At 39.0% G+C, this 18118-nt stretch overlaps 1 protein-coding gene across 1 annotated transcript in view; it reads left to right on the top strand.

Annotated features, from left to right (window-relative positions):
* LOC147004979 (protein DBF4 homolog A-like) overlaps window positions 1–5707 on the top strand; it is a 153300-nt gene extending 147593 nt beyond the window's left edge. Inside the window, exons 11-12 of the mRNA XM_085836504.1 lie at window positions 2900–3024; window positions 4557–5707. Of these exons, the coding sequence (XP_085692630.1) occupies window positions 2900–3024; window positions 4557–5097 (666 nt within the window). The 3' untranslated portion in view covers window positions 5098–5707. The remainder of the gene's footprint in view (window positions 1–2899; window positions 3025–4556) is intronic.
* The last annotated feature ends 12411 nt before the right edge of the window (window positions 5708–18118 follow it).

The raw sequence follows: 18118 nt of genomic DNA on the forward strand, positions 1-18118 counted from the left end.
AAAAAGTCTTGCAAGAGCATATCAAATAAAAGAAGTTTTTAAAGATGGGGAAGGCCTATTGGAGCTTGAAAGCTTATTAAAATCACTGGTAGTCTTGTCTGTATCCTTAGAGTTTGGTGCATAGCAAGTGCTTATTAACCTTAGCAGTTACTTTTTTAATTTCTTAGCTTTTAAATAGTAGGTAGACAGACGTAGTGGTGCACAACTTACAACCTCAGCAAGCTCAGGCAGGATGAGTATCAGAGTGCATAAGCTCAAATATTTATCACTCAAGATGGATCAATATTTACCAGGGGTTTTGATTTGTTTTACTGATGTAATAAAGAAGGACGTACAGTTAGTTTTAAATTGCATTGAATCAGAAGCTGAAGTATTTCAAATTTTTTTCTTTTCCTTCTAATTGTTTTGAAATTAAAGTTATTGATTGGTTCTGAAATTTACGTGCCATTGTGAGGTCAGAGTAGTATAGAATGTTTGCTTTTCTTTATCTTTGAGCTCCTAATGTGTTCAGAAATATAAGAATGATAGGAAAGTTGTCCACTGATTGTCACAAAGAAAGTAAATTTGTGAAAGTTGATTTGAGAAGAAATTTAAGATCATGACTTTGAAAGTTTTTGTTTGTTTTTTAATTTAAACTAAAGCAGAGTTGGTAGGTCACTCCAACACTCTGGGAGGGTCTTGGGTTTGAGAGCAATTTGGACTACATAATGAGATCTTATCTTAAAAAACCAACTATTGTTTTATTACCTTGGGTTTCACAATAATTCATTTCTATCCATGGAAAGAGACTGAGATAGGAAATATTTTTGAGGGCTTAGGAGATGGCTCAGTTAGTGACCTGCTTACAAAGGAGCTAAGATTGATCTCCAGAACCCACGTCAAGAAGTGTGGACATGATGGTATGCTGGGGCAGACAGGCTCATTCCTGGCCTGCTGGTCTGCTGGCCTGCTTTACTGGACTGAACATCCAGGTGTCCAGCACCTATAGAAGGAATGGTAGACAAGGTTGTCTTCAGTCTACACACACGTACACAAATATTTTTAAGTAGTGTAGGTAAAGCAGACATACAGTACTGTAGCTAAAGTATAGCATACAGAAAAGAGAACAAGAAAAGCCAAAAGGTGACAGGCCTGAGTTATAAACAGGATATATAAAGCTATCCTTGTCTAGTTGTATTGTAGCATGGAGAATGTTCAAAATAAGTGGAATGTGCCGTACAGTGGTAGCGAATGATGAGAATGACATTAGGGGTGTAGCTCAGTGCTAAGGCCTAGGCTTGGCACATGTGAGACCCAAAAGTAAAGGTAAATGAGAGTGCTTGACTTGCTATTAGAGAAGGCACAGACCTCTGAGACATACAGATCAATAATACTAAGTAATAAAAACAACTAAGTGAATTTAGAGAGAAAGTATATGTTTCACTTCATAATTTTTTTTCTTCCCAGAATATAAATGAATTCAATCTGATCTTTAAAAATGTGAAACTTATTTGAGATGTTTTGTTCGTTTTTCTGAGGGTTTCCCTCTGCAGCTCTGGCTTCGGTGGAACTCACTCTGTAGATCAGGCTGGCCTCAAACAGATATACCTGCCCCTGCCTCTACCTCCCCAGTGCTGGGATTAAAGGTTTTGTGTGTGTGTGTGTGTGTGTGTGAGTGTGCGCGTGCCACCATACCCAGCTCTAGGCTCTATGTAGGATATCCTGAATTTATTGACAAGACAATTAGCCTGGAGATCTCACCCTTTCAGAAGGAAGGTTGTTTCCTGTAAATTCTATACTATAAATTTGGTTTTTTTCATTTGGCACAGGGTCTTACTATTTAAACCAAATTCAGAGAAACCTACCTACCACTGCTTCCTCAGTACTAGGATTAAAGATGCCCTACCATGCCCAGTTTACTTTCCTTTTAATCACTCTGAGATTGAAAAACATTCCCTGCTGGGCTTTAATCCCAGCTCTTGGCAGGCAGAGGAAGGCAGATTTCTGAGTTCTAGGCCTGCCTGGTCCTTAGAGTGAGTTTCAAGGCAGTCAGAGGTATACAGAGACACCCTGTCTAGAAAAACCAAAAGAAAAGAAAAAACACTCCCCTTTCCTCTGTTGCAATCAGTAGGTAATGAGGTAACTTGTTTGTTCGTACTTGGGTGTTTTCTTCAGTTGTGAGTCTTTTTGTAATGTATATATTTTGTAGCATTTATCAAAGGTCTTGGTTTTTAAAGTTTAGTTTTTACTTTTTACAGAAGTGTGTGTGTGAGTGTATGACATACGAGTGGAGTCTAGAAGAAGCCATCAAATTACCCGAAACTGGAGTTACAAGTGATTGTGTGCTACCAGATTTGGGTACTAGGAACCACCTTCAAGTCTTGGAAGAGCGTTGCGTGCCTATAACAACTGAGCCAGCTTTCTAGCCCTTTAATTTGTTTTAAAACTCTTCTAGACTCTTGTATGTCTTAAATTTTTGTATATTAAGGTAAAGGATTTCATTTAGTTCTGTAAGCCCTACTTTGGGAATTATATACAATAGTAGGTGAAGTATGTTTTATAAAGTATTAATATATTACTGAATATATTAAAGGTAGTTCTTAACTTTATCTGTCTTGAGATCCTTTAAAAACAGTTTTTAAATGGAAATATAAATACATCATTTCCCTCTTCCCCACCCTCCCTAATTATTGCCTCTTGCTGTCTCTCAAATACAAGGGCTCTTTTTAAAAAATTGTTTATTTATATATATATATATATATATATATATATATATATATATATAATTCATATACACATGTGTCTGTGTGTGTGAGCGAGAGAGAGAGATGTTATTTGGGTTTGGTATTTGATTTTTTGGTTTAATTCATATAATTATTGAATGTAATTTTAAGATGCTTTTGTTGTGGTTTTGTTTTAGCACCTTCTGAGTGAGAAACACAGGAACTTTGCACAGAGTAACCAGTATCAAGTTGTTGATGATATTGTATCTCAGTTAGTTTTCGATTTTGTGGAATATGGAAGAGACACACCTAAAAAGAAAAGGTAATTTGCCAAAGATACTGTTAAGCTATTTTATGGCACTCAGATTTAATATAATGTTTGTCTGCTCTTAGAAAGAGTACAGATTTTTTTCTAATGATGTAAATATGGTTTAGAACGAATACCTTCTTCCCTTCTTTTTCCTGCCACTAAAGGTACTTAGTCTCCCTCTAACATGGTTTTGAAAGGGAGCTCACAATTTTTTCTCTTAAGGTCAGTTATAGAGTCGATGTTTTAGGTTTTGTAAATTGGAAGAGCTCAGTGACCTCCAGTCAGCTTTGTTACTGAACACTGAGCATGGCTATTTTGCAGCGGAACATTACTTAAGAAAGTAAAGATATAGTAGCAGGCAGCATTGTAGCAGGCAGCATTGTCAACCTCTGGTGTCGAACCATGTGGTTTTCAATGTACTCAGTCTAAAAATGTTGATTAGGAATGCTTTCATATGGGTATACAGTAGGGTTGATAATTGGTCATCTGTTTTTGTCCTAGTCTTAAGGCATAACGATTAGAGGTGTGATAGTTAAGCACAACTCTGAAAAGCAAGTAGGGGGTGCTCTGTGTTTAGACCCTGGATCTCTGTAGGACTCTTGGTGGACATTATGGCTGACTACTAATGTGGCCATGTGCAACTCCTGTGAGGACTTAAAATGTTTGAAAGTTTCAGGAAGGGCCTGAATAATTTTTTATCTAGTTATTCCCTAATCATTTTATCAGTACAGCTTTTTTACTTCTTGTCAGTCTCCAGTTGGACTACTGTGACATTTTTGAACTCGAAATTTGTTAGAAGGAACTCTAGTCCCTATTTTGGTTTTGCTTTGCTTTTTCAGGATCATACCTAAGTCCTCACCAATGAGGCACAAAGAGGGAATCTTTTGCATTGCTTAAACACTATATATAAGTAAAGAAAACTGCTCTGGTTGGAGAGACAGGTGGATTGTAGAGGGCTCACTGTTTTTTGTGATGTATAATGCAAAGTGTAATTGGGGACCTGATAACGTGTCATGTGTTTGCATAATTAGGATTGTTCAAGAGATTCTAAGATTCTACGTGAGGAAGACGTTTAGGTCAAAAATATGTTTGAATTTAAAGGGTTACTTTGTCGCCTTTACATGTGCAAAGATCTAGTTCACTTTGATATGAAATAGTTTAAATGGAAAATATGTTTCTGCTTTTAGTTTCAAACAAGTACTTTCTGAAACCAAACAAACATTAAAGCACTAGTATTTTTTAAAGATAACAACAAAATCAGGGTCAGATACAGATACTGTCATCTTTCTTTGGTTTATACAATTCATACTGTTTTGTCTTTTTCATAATTAGTTCAAAGGGTATTGTTTATCTCAAGGAGGGAGCCGAATGAATGGGGAGGTGGTACCCTAGTTCAGTTTAGGTGATTGCTGTGTTTTACTTTAAAAACATCTAAAGTAAATATTACGATTTCTGTGTTAGGGTTATCCTAAGTCAGTTTCCTAAATAACTCATCCGTAGTTTTATTCATTTCTAACTTCTTGGGTTTTTTTTTCTTTATAAAGAATAAGATACAGTGTTGGGTCCCTTTCTTCTGTTTCTGCAAATGTCCTGAAAAACACTGCACCGAAGGAGAAGCCACTCTTGGAGCCCAATTTCCAGAAGGACGTGGGAGAAAGCAGTGGGCAACTGCTCAAGCAGAACTCTCAGTATGAAGAAACCCGGAAACCTGAAGAAAAGCCTGGGTTTGCTTCAGAGCCTACAACCTATTCTTCAGCTGGATTGAAAGGATGTGACAGGAAACCAGTGAGCGTGTTCAATGCCAGTGAGCTTGACCCAGAGCAGGAGTGTTCACAGCTACCTCTGCATGACAGCACACTGGAACACCAAGTGACTGTAGGTAGAAATGATGGAGAACAGAGAGTAGACGCAGCTCCAGGCGTGTCGCAGTTCTGTGGACAAGTTTCTCATCTCAGTACAGAAAGTAATCTACCCCAACCACAGTTAACTGCAGACATTACACAGCTTTCAGCAAAAGATCTGCAAGAAAAGGGCTTTCATGTTGTGATAGGTCATGCTTCTGACCTGGTGGCATTAAATACATGAAAAGAGCAGCTAACAATGAAGGCGAGAACTCCACCCTGTAGTCCCCAGGAGCCTCATGAGTGTGACGCTGGGAACATGGAGAATTTGCCTTGCGGTAAGATCCAGCGGAAAGTGAGAATGCTATTAGGACAAAAGAAAGCAAATGCTGAACCAGGTGCTGAATTGGATAAAAAGAGAACTGAGTATCTTCCTGCACATGAAGACAGAACTTGTGGGTCACCAGTACAGTCTCTTTTGGACCTTTTTCAGACAAGTGAGGAGAAATCAGAATTTTTGGGTTTTACAAGCTACACTGAAAACAGTGGAATATGTGATGTTTTAGATATTTGGGAGGAAGAAAATTCAAGTAGCCTGTTGTCAACGTTTTTTTCTTCCCCTTCAACTTCCGCATTCGTTGGATTTTAGTATTTAATGTGCTTTTCAGAAGTGACAGCTCTATTCCTGAAGTTTTTATAAATACATATATAATTAGTTGTGGGGGGGTTGTTTTGTTTTTGCCAACTTTGTTTATGGAGCCATCTGTAAATATTAATTAAGGTGGTATTTGTAATTTTTTACAGGATTGAGTAGCTGTTACAAATTATACAATAAAAACTTGTGACTTATTTTATATTCCTGAGAGTAAAAATGAATATCATTTGCTTTATCACTGAAAATAATTTCAAGTGAGATTTGAAACCTATCAAAAATGTATGCACTATATATTACATACTATTAACTATTGCCTATTAGCATAGATTTCTATGATCAACATGTTATGCTTAAAAAAATTCAGGTAGAAAGGAAGAAAAAGAACGTACTAATTGGTATATTTGGATTCTGGCCATTAGTAGAAACATTGGCTCTAGACACAGACTCAGCTGGATTCTGTTAGGATCCTGACCCTGCAGACTGAAGTTATTGCAGGGCTCAAAATAATCCCAAAAAACCTTAAGGGGAATTTAAGTAATTCAGTTAATTGAGAATAATTTCTTTAAAAATTGGTTTTTGTTTGGTACTAGATGATAAGAGATGTAGTGGATTGTTGGAATTGTTTTTAAATGCATGGGAGGAGTGACACAATCTGTCACTTGACTATTAAATAGAACAGGAAAATTTCTAAGTGTAAGATGAATGTCATCCTTTACCTTTGAGTATATGTGTATAGGAGTGGAACGATAGCCACTGAGGAGAGTTTTTCATGGTCAAAAGGATGATGCTATTAACTACTGTATAAAGATACAATGTCACTAAAACGTTGATTATCAGTATTCACTTAAAGTATTTTGTTACGTTTACTTATGTGAGTACTAGGGGTGGAAGGATCACAGGCTATGTCATGGTTGTGGAAGTCGGAGGACTCCCCATGAAAATTCTTTCCTACCATGTAGGTCCTAGAGATCAGAGTCTCGTTGTCAGGTGTGATGGCAGGCCCCTATCTACTACCCTTCTCATGGGTCCAATAGTAGTCATTTTTTGAGACTAAGGCAAAATGTCAATAAACAACTTCCAGGGGCAAAAAAACACTGCAAATTAAAAAAAGGCTGTTACTCTTAAAGTATCATACAACAAACAATTATTTGGGGATATAAAAAAAATCTAGAAAGTTAGAAAATATGTAGGCTTTTTTAACCTTCATGTCTCCAAATGGATTTGTATCATTTTGCCTTAGTTGTATTTAATAAAAGCTGAATACTTCCAATAGTTTTAATTTTTAATTTGACTAGGTTTGAACTAAAATACTATTTAGAACATCTCCAAGACCTTCCTAATGAATACTGGGCCTTAAAGTTTAAATGTTTTATTACCCAAAACAGAGCAATAAATGATTTGTATGGGTTGGACAATGTGGAAGACACTCAGCCTAGGCACATAGATGAAAGAATTTTAACTAAGACTTAGGTCGTTCTCCTTCCCTCCCTCAGATCTTCTGATCTGGTTTCTAGATCCTTCAAGTATCCTTAAGCAGGATAGATAGTGTTAAGTCAATTTGATTAGTAAAAAAATAACATGCTTTCAATTAAAGAAATCTTATTTAATATTTGAGAAATCAGTTTATTTCAATTTTGCTTTTTATAATTGTCAGCTCAGGCAAAAATACATACATACATACATACATACATACATGTAAAACAACTAACTGCATTAGTAGTTCTGTTCACTAAGTTGTAACGCTAATTTTCCAGTTTCATTCCTCAGGTCAAGTTTTCATTGATAACTAGTGAGTTTCTTTAAGTAAAATCTTTATTATTAATAAACATTTTATTTTTTGAGTTTGAGTCTTAGAAAATTTTAAGCAAGATAGATAGTTCTATTGTCAAGTTTCAGAATTCTTATATTGACTTCTAATGCTTATAAACTCAACAACAAAAAATGCTTCTGAGTACTCCTTTTCAGAAGCAACCAAAATTTTCCTGTTCTGAAGGCTCTGTGCTGTTGTGTTTGTTTCAAGTGATACAAACTTGGAAGGAAGAACCTCAGTTTGGAATGCAGGCATGAATTAATATTTGTGTTTAGTAGTTTATGCAGGAGGAGGACTTAACCCAGTGTGGGGAGTGTGATCTATTTATGGCACATGGACCTAGGATGGATACAAAAGCAGCCTGAGCAAGCCCTGGAGAGCTAACTAGTATTCAGTGTTCCTCCATGGCCTCTGCTTCAGTTCCTACCTCCAAACTCATGCCCTGAGCCCCTACTGCCCTTGCTTGCCTCCTTGAGAGACTATCATGTACTCTGAAATAAATGCTTCCGCCCCCAAGTTAACCAACTTTTTTAAATCCACACTTTATCACACCAACAGAAAACTACTGCCATCTGTTACTAGAAGGAGTAAACGGAGTGATAGTTATATTCCCCAAAGGATCCTCAAAATTTATGAAGCATCCAAAAAGTTTGGTAAATGTATATGGGATGGATCCCCCGATTGGGCAGTCTCTGAATGGTCCTTCTTTCAGTCTCTGCTCCACACTTTGTCTCTGTAACTCCTTCCATGGGTATTTTGTTTCCCCTTCTAAGAAGGATCAAAGTATCCACATTTTGGTCTTCCTTCTTGAGTTTCATGTGATTTGTGAACTGTATCTTGGGTATTCCAAGCTTCTGGACTAATATCCACTTATCAGTGAGTGCATATCACGTGTGTTCTTTTGTGATTGGGTTACCTCACTCAGGGTGATATCCTCCAGATACATCCATCTGCCTAAGTATTGCCTTGTAATAAAGTGCTTAAGGGGTATAACCTTCATCAACAATTTAAATAATTATAATGTCCCAATTCTAGAAAAACGTACGAAGTCTATAATATTCATTTTTTTCAGCTGTACCAAAAATTATGATGGATTAGGTAGATGCTTGTACTCGCCTACACTCTACACCAATAAGCTGATATCTTAGTGGCAATGAAAATGTCCACTGTTACTGTGAGTGCCAGGATCTCTACAATGGTGAGTGGTAGTTGAGGAGTTCTAAATGGAAAAGAACAAACATCACATAAGGCCTGAAATAGCTGTATTATTGGGTTAATTAGTATGTAGTAAAACCCTCTAAAAGTCAGCTTACATGTGAAACAGGCTGTGGGTTTAGCGTGAAGCTACAATGACTAGATTTCTATTACTATAATTACTAAATTTCAGGATTTCCAAAGTCCTTGTTGTACACAGGGTAGTCCTTGGTCATGGGAGACTCCCCAGCCTGACATGCTCCCATCAGCTGCAGGAGATAACCACCTCCACATACAGCCACAGTGCCTGGCAGTGACCATAAAAGAAACTGCATTTTCTTTGGGAGTCACACAGCCTTTGAGCACCAACACATTTTGTTCTATCCATTATGTGATGATGATAATGTTTTGTTTATACCCTATGGAATGAAGTAGCCACTATCTATGGGCCACTAGTTAGCACTTGATATGTGGTTAGTAAAACCAAGCAAGTGAAGTTTTCATTTAATGTCTGTTACTTGACTTTAGACAACTATAGTAGGTTACATGGGTCACATAGACGACTGCATCTTTTCTTATAGTTGCCCACCCTCCTATTTAATTCTATAACCACATCCTTTGATTCTTCTGATGTAATCATGTTTGAGAAACTTATTGGAAAAGTTGGACTTGAGGTGCTGCGTCAAGACTTAATGAGGGCCACATGTACACATATAGTACTATGTAATAGAGACTGCCCTCCAGGCCCTGCAACAGTTATGTGGTTCAGTTACCCAGAAAACCAGATGCCTGGATAGAGAGGCACATGCCACCCAAAAGGGGGACTGCAGCTATGAGAAGAAAGGGCAGTTAGGAAAGTTAGAGGGACAATGAGAGGAATGACAGAGCAGAGCAAGAGGTGGCTCGAGGTCTCATACAGTAAAATGAGGGGCCCTGGGAGACAGACTTCCAGTTAGGGTGTGTTCTCCATGAAACTTTTGTCTTACTCTTTCTGGGGGACACTCTGCCTGCTGCACACATTGCTCAGTATTAGTAGTTCTGGGAAGGTAGCCCAGTGACTCAGAGTGCACTGGTTCCGTTCTTGTCCAGGTTATTGTTCAGGGGTGGAGCCTCTGACAGTCCTAGAGGACAAAGCTGCACAGCAAACCCCCTCTTCTAGCTCTTACACTCTTTCTACCCCTTCTTGTGAAGTGATCCCTGAACCTTAGGTATAGGAGTCATGTAGATGTATCAATCAGAGGGAGGGGAGGGAAAATGGTGTAACTATACTAAAATCTCAAAAAAGGATTTTAAAATTAAATGAGTATATTTAGATCATGAAAACATCAACAAAAAGAATGTAGAAAAAGACCCAATTTCAGATCCGATAACCCACGTCGGGTGGCTAACAGCTGCCTTAACTCCAGGCTCAGTGGACCAAACTTATTTGGCTTCTTTGAGTAACTATACTCAGGTGCACATACCCATCTACAGAAATAGACAGAAACACACACACACACACACCACAGAGGAGGGGAGAAAGGAAGAGACTGAGACAGAGACCACAGACACAGAGACAGAGACAGACTGGGTGTCCTTATATACCTTAGGCTGGCCTCAAACTCAGGATATTTCTGCCTAACCCTTGCAAGTGCTGAGATGAGAGGTGTGTCCCACTTGCACATATGCCTGGCTTGAGAGACAGATCTGGTCATTGGTATCCGTAATGCAAACATCTCTGGATATACTTCGGCTTCCCTTCATTTCACTACACTTCTCTGCAGAACATCACTGATGGCCATGCTTTTCTTTACAGCACACACAGTGATAACTCCCAAGTCTACCACTGACTCAGAATTCTGCCAGAAATACCATCCTAAAGATGACTCCCTGTTATAAGGGCAAGTCAAACACAGGGAGGACTGAACCTGAATAGTCCCAAGTCATAAATCATGAAGCCCTATGTCACTTGACAATATCAGATTGCTTTCAGGCCGTTACCAAACATGACTGACTTTTCTAAACAGTCCATACTTTACCCCAGAATTGCTTGCCAAGATTCTGTGTTTTATTTAGGCTACTCCAGGTATAATGAGAAAAGCAAGTCAGCATCCTCACGTCAGCGTCGCATCATTGAGCTGGGTGTACTGTTACCTGATGTGAGGTGAAACCCTGAAGGGAAAGAACTAAGTGGATTGATTATTACACATGACACTAAAAACTCAACGGCCCTGCCCTACCGACTGCGACAGCCAGTGTGCCCCTGGAGGGTGGCGCGAAAGTTCCCATCACCTGGCACATGTTGTGGCATTTCAGTTCCTGGGTCTCCTCCAGCCAGTAACACATATTTAGTAGAACAAGGTTGTAAAGACAGTGCCTGTAAGTGAGATCCCTGAATTCATCCAGGACATGGCTGGATGATCCTGAATGTAAATTAATCTGTCACACCTAGAAAGACTGATGAGTGCCATTTTTCCCTAATGTTCTTTGATTATTGGGGTTTTTTTATTGGCTATTTTTTGTTATGGATTCTTCTCTCCTTCATTTTTAATTTCATTGCTGCTGCCCCTGCTTACAATCAGAATTGTCAAGTCCCAACTGTTACATTTATCTTGGGGAGTGTTTACAAGTCACCACTCACTTCATTGAGTGATGACTTAAACCTCGGCCTCCAAAGCACAGCTCACCATTCAGTACGCTGCTGTTGAAGACTCACTATTTAATCAGTACACTTTCAGATGTATGAATTTATGAGGTTTTTTTAAATCCATATGGTTTTATCCTAATATATATATCTAACAATTCTACTCATTATATCCATGAATCTACTGGGATATGACATTCTGGAACTAATTTCCATGTCTTGCAGTGTTCTTAGGAAGTCCATTACGCTTTCTCAGCAAGGAGTATGTTACACTGAATGCGGCTTCTTCCAATCTCTGCAAGTATCTAAAAATGAGATTCCCATGACAACTGAACCCCATGGAGTCTCCACCTGTTGCCCTTGCCTTACTGAGACTGAGTCTCGGTTGAGAGTCACTGCAGGCCTCCAGGCTTCAGTTGCAACCCCTTGCCTTAGCCAAGAGCAAGTCCAGACAAAGGAAAGGCACAGACTGGTTTAAACAGGTCAGTGGTCAGTACTTCCCACATGCTTTCCTGTTTTTATTTTATATATTTTTTAAATAAAGTTTTTTGTTGTTGTTTTGAACCCTGAGTGAGTGGCACCCATTGACTCAGGGGCTGGTTCAATAGCAAGTCAACCACAGAACCACTGCTACAGTTAAGGTTTTGTGAGCCCAGAGTAGAGTACATTATTGTAAAATGTATAGCTCAACTTCAGTGGCACCATTGTAATCACCACTTATCTCAAGATAACGGATAACTGTGCCACTCCAGAAAGCTGCTGTGTCCCCTTCCAGTCAATACCACCACCACCACCACCTAGAGGATGACCACAGAATAAATTTCCCAGTTTCTGATTCATTTATCTCTACATAATGTCTAGAGGTTTACTTATGTTATATAACTGTCTTATAAGAACATAAGGTTTTAAAATTTATTCTATGAATATTTGATTGTTTTCAGTTTTGAATATGATGAATGGAGCTGCAATAGACAATCTTTCTGTGTAAGTGTTGAGGGAGGTGTACAGGTAAGCATGCATGTGTGGGCATGTGTGGAGGTAAGATGTTGCCAAAGCTTTCCACCTTACCAGTCCAATCTCTTCCACACAACCTGAAGCACGTGCTCTACTAAGCATGATTCAAAGGAGCAACAATCACCACACAGAAACATCTGGGTAAGAAAAGAGTTTGACAATAAAAAAACACTCCATGCTAAATCTACTTAGAGGGAAACATTATTTAATGGTAAAATTCAACATGTTTACACTTTCAGAATGGGGAGAATGTAAATACTTAGAAGGAAAGAGCACTTGGCATTGAATTAACACATTCAATCTGTGAACTCAGTACTCAGAAGCCATTCACTTGGGCTGGGCTTGGTGCACACATCTGAGAACATGATCCACCCGTTTATTCACGGCCACTTTCCCTTTTCTCAGTCCCACAAGGACTATCTGAAATTATAGTATTAGTATTTAATAACTCAATACTTGAACCCCTTATATTTAAAATTAGAATTGTAGATGAGCCCCACCTTCCCATGGAAAAGAATAACCACAGAATATCTTTTCTGCATCAACCTGCACCACCCTCCATCCTTTCCAGCCATTAAGGTACAATTTCCTTACATATTTACATCTAAGCAATGGTAACCCCATGCGTTTATTTCTCCTCTTTGCCTTTCTTCTGAACTTCAAATTTGTTTTGAGTCTCCATTTAGATACTCTGTTAAATCTGTGTGCCATTATAACAAAACACTCAATAGTTACAAATAAATATATGTCTCCCTATTTGTGGGGCTGAGAAGTCCAATACCCCAGCAGATGTGGTCTTTGGTGAGGGTTGCTCTCTACTTCCAAGATAGTGTATTATGCTGCACCCTCCAAAACAAAGTACTTTTACAATGTCTATACTAGAAGTGACAGAGGTTAAAAGAGATGATGCTATGTCCTCACGAGGTTCAAGGGACAGGAAGTCAAAATGGAGTGGAGAGCTTCCTACTTCATTGTAAGGTCGCTAACCCATTCATGAGAACAGAAACCGAACTCTGCATCAGCATGCAGTTAAGTGAATGGATATAATGTACTTTTGGATATTCTACCAAATCCCTACTTCTTGATGGCTCATGAATGTGCGCCACTGCTGGAAAATCGGTACTGTATTCAGAGCAGTTAATAGCCCACGTGAAGTGTTGCTATTTTAAGAGGAAAGATGTCTTTACGCCTTTCTTATCACATTGGTGATGAGTTTCAACAGGTGAATTTTGGAGGAATTAACCATAGTTGATTTTTCCCTGTCCATATTTAACTCTTCGTTAACCAGTCTTTCTCATCTCAGCTAGGGTCAACTGTCTTTCTAGATAACAAAGCTAAAAACTTAAAGTTACCAATTACCCTTTCCTTCACAATTAACATCCAGTTCTTTAACAAGTTCCATTGAAATTTCTTTCAAATTATGTCCAGAATCGAATACCTCATCACAACCACTGCTGATACTTTTATCTTAGCCACTATTATTTCTCTGGCTTTCCAGCTTCACTCTCGAAAGCATGCAATGATGCTTTGCAAAACCTAAGCGTGATGTATGACTCCTCTGTTCAAGCGCTCTACCTTCAACTCACACAGCTGGATCCATACATAATGTCCCACCACCTCACTCAGAACCTGGCTTCTCTGACATGCATTCCCTTTGCTTTCCCTGGAATATCCACATTGATCTTTTTGCATCCCCTCTCTTAGGGAAGGCAGGGGGACCACCTGGTGATTGGAATCTGCTGCTTCCATCAATTGCAATATTGAGATGACATACTATTTTATGCTTTTCTATTTTAGCATAGTATGTTCTAGACTTAGCATGTCTACACATTCTTTTATAACCCTTTCATCATGAAGTCGTTCTATTTGCTTTCCTTCTATGCAAGGGTGGTCTAGTTACTGCTCATCTGAAAGTGCTGCATGCTCCCAAAGCCCAGCTTCTGTGCTATCATGCTGGCTCTCCCAGGCCATCACCCAGTCATAAGAAAGATGAACATAAGAAACAGGGAACAGCCATGTGATCTAAGACTCTCCATGGAACTGGGTTTATTTTTCCCTTTTGGGGCCATAAGTAAGTAAACAGAGCTTACTAGTTTCTTATCATTACTTCATGAGCTGAAGGGAGTAGGGAGAGAAATAAATAGTGCAGAATTATTATTTCAAAAAGTATAGGTAATTTGCAGTTCTTGAAGAACAGTCACAGCATCGTGGATACCTTCTATATGGTTTCCTCTAATCATGACATGGATATCGCTTCGAAGACTAACATACCTAAATCATGAAATAACTGCATCTATCTTGGCGGTTTTCTTTCTAATGTAGATCCAAGTAATCACTTCTCACAAGATTCTCAATGGCAACATGTCCAAAACTGAGCCCATAACCTCTACTCAACAGGCTCAGTGGTCCCCAGGAGGCTGTGTTTCAAAGGCTGGTTCTACCAACATTACCAGCGCCTGCTACCAGATCTGCTTCCATTGCTTACGGTGGTACCCTTGCATGTAAAACATGGTGTGCCATGTAGCTGGTATTTAGTTTTTATGCATACACGCCACATTATGGAAACTGCCATATCAGACCCCCGACTTTTTGAAAGTGCAATGAAAGGTTACTGTCTCCCAAACCCTAGCAAGTCTTTATTTTTATTTTTTTTTTAAATATTTCTACACTTTAATATTATTTTTTTTAATTTTTAATATTTTTATTACATATTTTCCTCAATTACATTTCCAATGCTATCCCAAAAGTCCCCCATACCGCCCCCCACTTCCCTACCCACCATTCCCATTCTTTTGGCCCTGGCATTCCCCTATATTGGGGCATATAAAGTTTGCAAGTCCAATGGGCCTCTCTTTCCAGTGATGGCCGAATAGGCCATCTTTCTTTTTTTTTTTTTTAATATTTTTATTACATATTTTCCTCAATTACGTTTCCAATGCTATCCCAAAAGTCCCCCATAGCGCCCCCCACTTCCCTACCCACCCATTCCCATTCTTTTGGCCCTGGCATTCCCCTATATTGGGGCATATAAAGTTTGCAAGTCCAATGGGCCTCTCTTTCCATTGATGGCTGACTAGGCCATCTTTCGATACATATGCAGCTAGAGACAAGAGCTCCGGGGTTCTAGTTAGTACATCATGTTGTTCCAACAATAGGGTTGCAGATCCCTTTAGCTCCTTGGGTACTTTCTCTAGCTTCTGCATAGGGAGCCCTGTGATACATCCAATAGCTGACTGTGAACATCCACTCCTGTGTTTGCTAGGCCCCAGCATCGTCTCACAAGAGACAGCTATATTTGGGTCCTTTCAGCAAAATCTTGCTAGTGTATGCAATGGTGTCAGCGTTTAGAAGTTGATTATGGGATGGATCCCTGGATACGGCAGTCTCTAAATGGTCCATCCTTTCATCACCGCTACGAACTTTGTCTCTGTAACTCCTTCCCTGGGTGTTTTGTTCCCAATTCTAAGAAGGTGCACAGTGTCCACACTTTGGTCTTCATTCTTCTTGAGTTTCATGCGTTTAGCAAATTGTATCTTAAATCTTGGGTATCCTAAGTTTTGGGCTAATATCCACTTATCAGTGAATACATATTGTGTGAGTTCTTTTGTGATTGTGTTACTTCACTCAAGATGATGCCCTCCAGGTCCATCCATTTGGCTAGGAATTTCATAAATTCATTCTTTTTAATAGCTGAGTAGTACTCCATTGTGTAAATGTACCATAATTTCTGTATCCATTCCTCTGTTGAGGGACATCTGGGTTCTTTCCAGCTTCTGGCTATTATAAATAGGGCTGCTATGAACATAGTGGAACATGTGTCCTTTTTACCGGTTGGGACATCTTCTGGATATATGCCCAGGAGAGGTATTGCTGGATCCTCCGGTAATACTATGTCCAATTTTCTGAGGAACCGCCAGACTGATTTCCAGAGTGGTTGTACAAGCTTGCAATCCCACCAACAATGGAGGAGTGTTCCTCTTTCTCCACATCCTCGCCAGCAACTGCTGTCACCTGAATTTTTGATCTTAGCCATTCTGACTGGTGTGAGGTGGAATCTCAGGGTTGTTTTGATTTGCATTTCCCTGATGATTAAGGATGTTGAACATTTTTTCAGGTGTTTCTCTGCCATTCGGTATTCCTCAGGCGAGAATTCTTTGTTCAGTTCTGAGCCCCATTTTTTAATGGGGTTATTTGACTTTCTGGAGTCCACCTTCTTGAGTTCTTTATATATATTGGATATTAGTCCCTTATCTCATTTAGGATAGGTGAAGATCCTTTCCCAATCTGTTGGTGGTTTTTTTGTCTTATTGATGGTGTCTTTAGCCTTGCAGAAGCTTTGCAGTTTCATGAGGTCCCACTTGTCAATTCTCGATCTTACAGCACAAGCCATTACTGTTCTATTCAGGAATTTTTCCCCTGTGCCCATATCTTCAAGGCTTTTCCCCACTTTCTCCTCTATAAGTTTCAGTGTCTCTGGTTTTATGTGAAGTTCCTTGATCCACTTAGACTTGACCTTAGTACAAGGAGATAGGAATGGATCGATTCGCATTCTTCTACATGTTAACAACCAGTTGTGCCAGCACCATTTGTTGAAAATGCTGTCTTTCTTCCACTGGATGGTTTTAGCTCCCTTGTCGAAGATCAAGTGACCATAGGTGTGTGGGTTCATTTCTGGGTCTTCAATTCTATTCCATTGGTCTATTTGTCTGTCACTATACCAGTACCATGCAGTTTTTATCACAATTGCTCTGTAGTAGAGCTTTAGGTCCGGCATGGTGATTCCACCAGAGGTTCTTTTATCCTTGAGAAGAGTTTTTGCTATCCTAGGTTTTTTGTTATTCCAGATGAATTTGCAGATTGCACTTTCTAATTCGTTGAAGAATTGATTTGGAATTTTGATGGGGATTGCATTGAATCTGTAGATTGCTTTTGGCAAGATAGCCATTTTTACAATGTTGATCCTGCCAATCCATGAGCATGGGAGATCTTTCCATCTTCTGAGATCTTCTATAATTTCTTTCTTCAGAGACTTGAAGTTTTTATTATACAGATCTTTCACTTCCTTAGTTAGAGTCACGCCAAGATATTTTATATTATTTGTGACTATTGAGAAGGGTGTTGTTTCCCTAATTTCTTTCTCAGCCTGTTTATTCTTTGTGTAGAGAAAGGCCATTGATTTGTTTGAGTTAATTTTATATCCAGCTACTTCACCGAAGCTGTTTATCAGGCTTAGGAGTTCTCTGGTGGAATTTTTAGGGTCACTTATATATACTATCATATCATCTGCAAAAAGTGATATTTTGACTTCATCTTTTCCAATTTGTATCCCTTTGATCTCCTTTTGTTGTCGAATTGCTCTGGCTAGGACTTCAAGTACAATGTTGAATAGGTATGGAGAAAGTGGACAGCCTTGTCTAGTCCCTGATTTTAGAGGGATTGCTTCAAGCTTCTCACCATTTACTTTGATGTTGGCTACTGGTTTGCTGTAGATTGCTTTTATCATGTTTAGGTATGGGCCTTGAATTCCTGATCTTTCCAAGACTTTTATCATGAATGGGTGTTGGATCTTGTCAAATGCTTTTTCCGCATCTAACGAGATGACCATGTGGTTTTTGTCTTTGAGTTTGTTTATATACTGGATTACTTTGATGGATTTCCATATATTGAACCATCCCTGCATCCCTGGGATGAAACCTACTTGGTCAGGATGGATGATTGTTTTGATGTGTTCTTGGATTCGGTTAGCAAGAATTTTATTGAGGATTTTTGCATCAATATTCATAAGGGATATTGGTCTGAAGTTTTCTATCTTTGTTGGGTCTTTTTGTGGTTTAGGTATCAGAGTAATTGTGGCTTCATAGAATGAGTTGGGTAGAGTACCTTCTGTTTCTATTTTGTGGAATAGTTTGTGAAGAACTGGGATTAGATCTTCTTTGAAGGTCTGATAGAACTCTGCACTAAACCCATCT

This window comes from Mus caroli, unplaced genomic scaffold, assembly GCF_978045245.1.
Source record: "Mus caroli unplaced genomic scaffold, Mus_caroli_1 scaffold_4, whole genome shotgun sequence".
Taxonomy (NCBI): Eukaryota; Metazoa; Chordata; class Mammalia; order Rodentia; family Muridae; genus Mus; species Mus caroli.